Below are 6000 nucleotides of genomic sequence, written 5' to 3'. Positions count from 1 at the left end.
TGGAGACAAACATTGAGCACTGGCCTATCATACAGTTGAGAGTAGCCTTTTCCCATCAGCTGTATAGTCAAACACTGTCTTTAAAACTACCTAAGCAGAATTACTCTCTTTCTTGCATATGTGTGTTTCAAGTTACATTGAAACATGTTTCTTCCCATTAGTTTCATATCACTTTACTGATAGAAAGAGATGAATGACTAAGAGCAGATTGAGGTATATATTGAGATGAAGAGGAATAAGTCTATTGAGTATGGTTGGGGAAATCTGTATATTTATTCTTGCTATATATTTGAAATAAATATGACCTGAATATTAAATGGCAAAACAGAATTGAGGTGCCTGTCGCTGAGCTCCTAAAGCAAGAAGGGCACAGTTGGCACCATTCTAGCCTAGGGCAGAAAAGAGGTTCTCAAACTTCTCAGGGAACTGGATAATCTTAGGAAAGAGGTAAGGGAAAAATGTAACACTCTCAGTGAGGACAGAGCAAATCCATGTTATTGATAAGAAAGGATTATTTTTTGAGAAAGAAATTTAAGCTATCAATAGTTATATGAAAATATCCTCTAAAATCACTAATGATTGAAGAGAAGCATATTAAAACAACTCTGAGGTTCCATTTTACATGTTAGGATTCTTACAAGGTACTAAGACAATGGAATTGATAGAGACAATAATTATCTAATTTAGCATGGTTCAGTATGATTGATCTGATCCTATAAGGAGATGTTATGGGCCAAAACTTGAAACTAAGTACTGAGTGGAATTGAGGAGACAGTGATAAAATCTAGTTTAGCATTAATTTAATCCTACAACAAATAATGGCTTCCTAGTGATATAATGATTGGTGTGTACTCAGTGTACAGCATATAAGCAAGAAACTCTCAGGGCCAGACACACAAGTCCACTCTAGGAGGTGGAGACAGATTCATTCCAACTTCCACCTTTGTGCTGGCTGGAGACGTTCGGAGGAAACTAGAGACAACATCTAGAAAGTCTCCAGAAAATTAACCGAGCCCCAAGTGAAGGAGAGAAGATTTTGACGGAAACAATAAAGGATTTGGACTTTAACTCCTGGCTGCATTTGAGGTGAGTATTACTTTGAGCTGAAACTAATGCTTCTCCCAGAAGCACCCCAAGAAACCTGCTCCCAGAGAACATTATATTTTAGAGAAAAACATTACACTTACGTCCATTAAATAAGCTAGAAAAAAAAAGGAAATGACAAATGTTGAAGAGATTTGGGGAAAATAGATACATATAGGTAGTATTGATGAAGCTATGAACTGGTCTATCCATTCTACAAAGGAATTTGTAATGATGCCCCAAAAGTTATTAAATTGTTCATTTCTTTAATACAGAGATATCACTATTAAGTGTATAATTCAAACAGATCAAACAAAAGGAAAAGAATCCACATGTAACCAAAAAAAAAAAATTATAGCATCCTTTTTGTAGAGGCAACAAATTGGAAACTGAGGGAGTAGGGAATCAATTAGGGAATGATGGAATAATTTATGGTATAAGAATGTGATAGAATATTACTGTGCTGTAAGGAATTATAAAGGGGTTGGCTTCAGAGAAACCTGTATGTGGGATAATTCCACAGGAACATCTTAAAAAAAAAAAAAAAAAAAAAAAACTCAAGTAGAGAGGCAAAAAAGAATTTCTTTCTCATGAGAAAGAGTACCTCCCATGTGGTACTCAGAAAAAGCATGCAGACAGTAACAAAGAATTCTACAAGGTACAAAACTTTTATCCCTAAGTATAACCCCACTCCCTGGCTATTTTCTGTATTGACCAGACTTCCAAGCTTTCAATTTGACTCAGACAAAAGAAGGGGGAAAAAAGGTACTTCCTCCTCACCATGGGGGTGGGGGAAATCCAGAGAGAGAGCAAGGTCTGGCCAAGAGGATCTTGGTAGTTGTGGCACTTCATCCTTCTTTTATCTCATTTATCTTTGGTCATGGGAGGAATTGTTTAGGCACGCGGTCACATAGGAATGTGAATGTTTTGCAAGAATGTTCTGCATACTTTCTGAGGGGGCTTCACTATTTAAGTAATTCCACTAGGGAAAACTTGCATGAACTGATGGAGTTCAGTAAATAGAACCATGAGAGCAATTTAAATTGATAAAAATATTATAAGATTAATAACTTTGAAAGATTTAGAAACTCTGATTAGTGTAATATTCAATCAATCATAATTTCAGAAAACTCACATTGAAACATGTTTCTTCCCATTAGTTTCATATCACTTTACCGATAGAAACAGATGAATGACTAAGTGCAGATTGAGGCATATTTGGAGGGAACCTAGCTAGGCCCCCTGTAGAATTTTAAACTACAATTACCATGAGGCATCACGAGGGCAGATCTTCGATTCTCTTTTCGTGATCCCGCCCCTTTCCCCTAGCTGCTCCAGCCTTCAAGAAAGAATGTCGCAGTTGACGTCAGCCGAGCCCGGTGATGGGAGGTTCGCAGTATCAGGGCTGGTCTGGCTACTTTGGGAGTTGAGGGAATTGGATCGAAGGCTCTGGGCCAGGCCCGGCCTAGAAGGCCGCCATGCCTCATTCCCGACGGGTCAGTCACCTCCTGGACCTGTGAGTGCCCCGCCCCTGCCCCATAACTGCGTCTTCCCCTCCAGGCCCTATCTGCATGAGCCTTCCGGTCCAGGCCAGACCTTGCCCCATCCCCGGAATTCCATCATACCTCCAGCCGCCGCCTCCAACTGCTTTTCTCCTGGCTCCCTGGGCGGCTCGGGGCGGACATCGGGCGTTCTGCCTTCTGTGTTTGTTTTTGCTTTGCAGAGGTTGGGCCCCGAGGTTTTTGTCCCCAGACTTGAGGTTTGGGAGAAAGGGGAAGGAAGGTCCAAATCTTTCTGAATAGGCGCGGGCAAGCTAGGCTTGTGCCCTCCCCTTCCCCAAAAAAGGGACCGTCTCCCCAGGATTTCGGTCATTCATATACTCATTCAGTAAGCCTTTATTAGGCAACTGCTAAGTGCCAGGCGCTGGGCTCCGAGGGTATCTGAAGTTAGGAACCCTTCCAAGCGAGTATTTTCTGCCCTTTGGGGTTCAAAATGGTCACATGAAACCCTTACTAATAGCATTTTATAGCATTTAGGGGTTTGCAAAAGTAATTTATAAATATTATCTCATCTGATAAAACTACCCAGGGAAGTAGGTGTCATGCCATTATTATCATTTCCATTTTACAGAGAAAGAAAGTTTTGTTCAATGGCACACAGCTAATAAGTGAGATTGGATTTGAACTCAGGTTTTCCAGACTCTATCCATTAATCACTTAACTGAAGTTAAGCTATTAATCGATCGCTGTGTACAAAAGCACTGTCCTAAATGCTGGGGATATAAACTGGTAGTTGTCTTTTGTTCTGGAAGAGGACCAAAATGACATCACTGTGTTAGAGTGGAATTACAGTATATCTCACTGTGGCTGATCAATACAAGCTCCGGATGCTTTGCCACAGGTGGGACACAAATAGTCCCGGTGAATATGTGAGGCTGCTTCTCTTAATTTTGTAGCATCTGCATCATCATGTTTCTTCTGAGTTAGTTCAATTCTGCTTTGTTCATAGAGCATAGCAGCTTCTCTGATGCTCTTATATTCAGTTCTGAAGTTTTTATAAGGACATCTTTGTATTGTTTTCCCCCCTGCAAGGAAATTGGGGTTAAATGATTTGCCTATGGTCACACAGCTACATTTAAACACAGAGCGCTCTATGTCACTTTTTCTTTGTGTCACTTCTAGCCACCTTGTGAATGCTTGTTCAGTGTGGCTCTACATAAAAGTCTTTAATCAAGCTACATTGGCATTAGAATATGATCAACCCATTGGAGTGGTGCTCTCTGAGGGGAGGAGGGGAAATACAAATAGAGAAATCAGACAATCCCTGAGTTTTTTTCAGTTGGAGAGATACTAACAAATGTATGTTTTTGCTTCAAGTCAAATGGAAACTATGGATGGTCCTAAGGGTTTGACAGCAAAGCAAAGAGTAATAAATGTACGTAGATAAGTGCAGACTCTTCCAGACTCTATTTTGGCGTTTTCTTGAGACAGATACTGGAGTGGTTTGCCATTTCCTTTTCCATTTCATTTTATGAGTAACTGAGACAAACTTGATAAAATAACTTGCCTAGAGTCACACAACTAGTGTCTAAAGCTAGATTTGAATTCGGAAGATAAACTTCAAACTCGGTGCTTTATCCTCTGTACCACCTAGCTGCCCCCAAAAGTACTCCCACACAATTATGTTCTTGTCATTCAATCAGTGCAATCATGTCTGATTCTTCCTAACCCTATTTGGGGTTTTCTTGGCAGAAATACTAGGGTGATTTGCCATTTCTTTCTCCAACTCATTTTATACCTAAATAACCTGAGGCAAATAGTAGTGACTTGCCCAGAATCACACAGTAATTATCTAAGATTGAATTTGAGTCCAGTTCTTTCTGGCTCCAGGTTCAGTGCTCTATCTTCTGTGCTACCTTAAGTTGCTCACAAGTATAAATTACTGTTATGAAATAATTTTCTTGAAATCTTGGGAAGACCTACAAATGAAGAATAGATAAAATGTGTGTTTATCTTGAAGAACTATGATATTTAAAACATAATCCCAAAGAGATACTAAAGAAAGGAAAGGGACCTGTATGTGCCAAAATGTTTGTGGCAGCCCTGTTTGTAGTGTCTAGAAGTTGGAAAATGAATGAATGCCCATCAATTGGAGAATGGTTGGGTAAATTGTGATATATGAATGTTATGGAATATTATTGTTCTGTAAGAAATGACTAGCAGGATGAATACAGAGATGCTTTGAGAGACTTACATGAACTGATACTAAGTGAAATGAGCAGAACCAGGAAATCATTACATACCTCAACAACGATACTGTATGAGGATGTATTCTGATGGAAGTGGATCTCTTCGATAAAGAGAGTTAATTCAGTTTCAATTGATCAAGAATGGACAGAAGTAGCTACACCCAAAGAAAGAACACTGGGAAATGAATATAAACTACTTTATTTTTGTTTTTCTTCCTGGGTTATTTATACCTTCTGAATCCAATTCTTCCTGTGCAACAAGAGAACTCTTTGGTTCTGCACACATATATTGTATCTAGCATATACTGTAACCTATTTAACATGTAAAGGACTGTTTGCCATCTGGGGGAGGGGGTGGAAGGAGGGAGGGAAAAAATCGGAACAGAAGTGAGTGCAAGGGATAATATTGTAAAAAATTACCCTGGCATGGGTTCTGTCAATAAAAAGTAATTTAAAATAATAATAATAATATAATGGTTAACCAAAAAAAAAAGAAAAAAGAAAAAAAAACCATACTCATTCATTCACTGGGAAAGAGGAGATGTCTTTTCTCTCATTTGATCTGGTTTACTGAAAAGCCTAATTTATCCTCTGAAGGTTCTTTCACTTAAAGTGAAAGAAACACTTGAAATTTTTCCACTAAGTAAAGCAGACACCTCATGCTCAGCTGGCAGTGTTAGAAAGGGATGGCAGAAATCATCTAACTCATTTTTGCAAATAAGAAAACTGATGAAATAGTTTGTCAGGATTAATCAGTTATTGTTCTTTGTACTCAAAGAGGACCAAAATGATATCACTATATTAGGGCAAAAGTACAAGGTGTCTGACTGTGGCCAAGCAGACCAATATATGCATGGAAAGCTCTATTATAAATTATGCACAAATAGTCCATTTAAACATTTGGAATGGAGATATCTCTTAAATTTGTGTATCACATGTTTCTTTTGAACCACTTCAATTCTGGTTTGCTCCTAGGAATACAGCACCTTCTTTGATGGGGGCATACTATGCTGAACAGTCTTTTTGCCAATATCTCCCATGTCTCCCCTTTCCAAAGTTCTTCAGAGAAACCTTGAGTTCTTCAAGAGTGCCCTTGTATCAGTTCTTCTAACTTTCATGTGAGTGAAAACATGGTCCAGTGGCCAGATATAAATCATGATGACTGGAGA

General features: G+C 38.9%; 1 protein-coding gene across 3 annotated transcripts in view; it reads left to right on the top strand.

The window, feature by feature from the left end:
- The first annotated feature begins 2391 nt into the window (after positions 1-2391).
- AMN1 (antagonist of mitotic exit network 1 homolog) overlaps positions 2392-6000 on the top strand; it is a 66976-nt gene continuing 63367 nt past the window's right edge. The window contains exon 1 of one of the 3 annotated variants that reach the window (XM_051962802.1): positions 2392-2599. In XM_051962802.1, the coding sequence (XP_051818762.1) occupies positions 2562-2599 (38 nt within the window). In that variant the 5' untranslated portion in view covers positions 2392-2561. The remainder of the gene's footprint in view (positions 2600-6000) is intronic. The other 2 variants (XM_051962803.1, XM_051962801.1) reach the window with 2 other exon arrangements.

Source organism: Antechinus flavipes, chromosome 5 (genome assembly GCF_016432865.1).
Source record: "Antechinus flavipes isolate AdamAnt ecotype Samford, QLD, Australia chromosome 5, AdamAnt_v2, whole genome shotgun sequence".
NCBI classification, from domain to species: Eukaryota; Metazoa; Chordata; class Mammalia; order Dasyuromorphia; family Dasyuridae; genus Antechinus; species Antechinus flavipes.
Note: the sequence above shows the minus strand (reverse complement) of the source record. Positions and strands in the feature narration are given on the sequence as shown.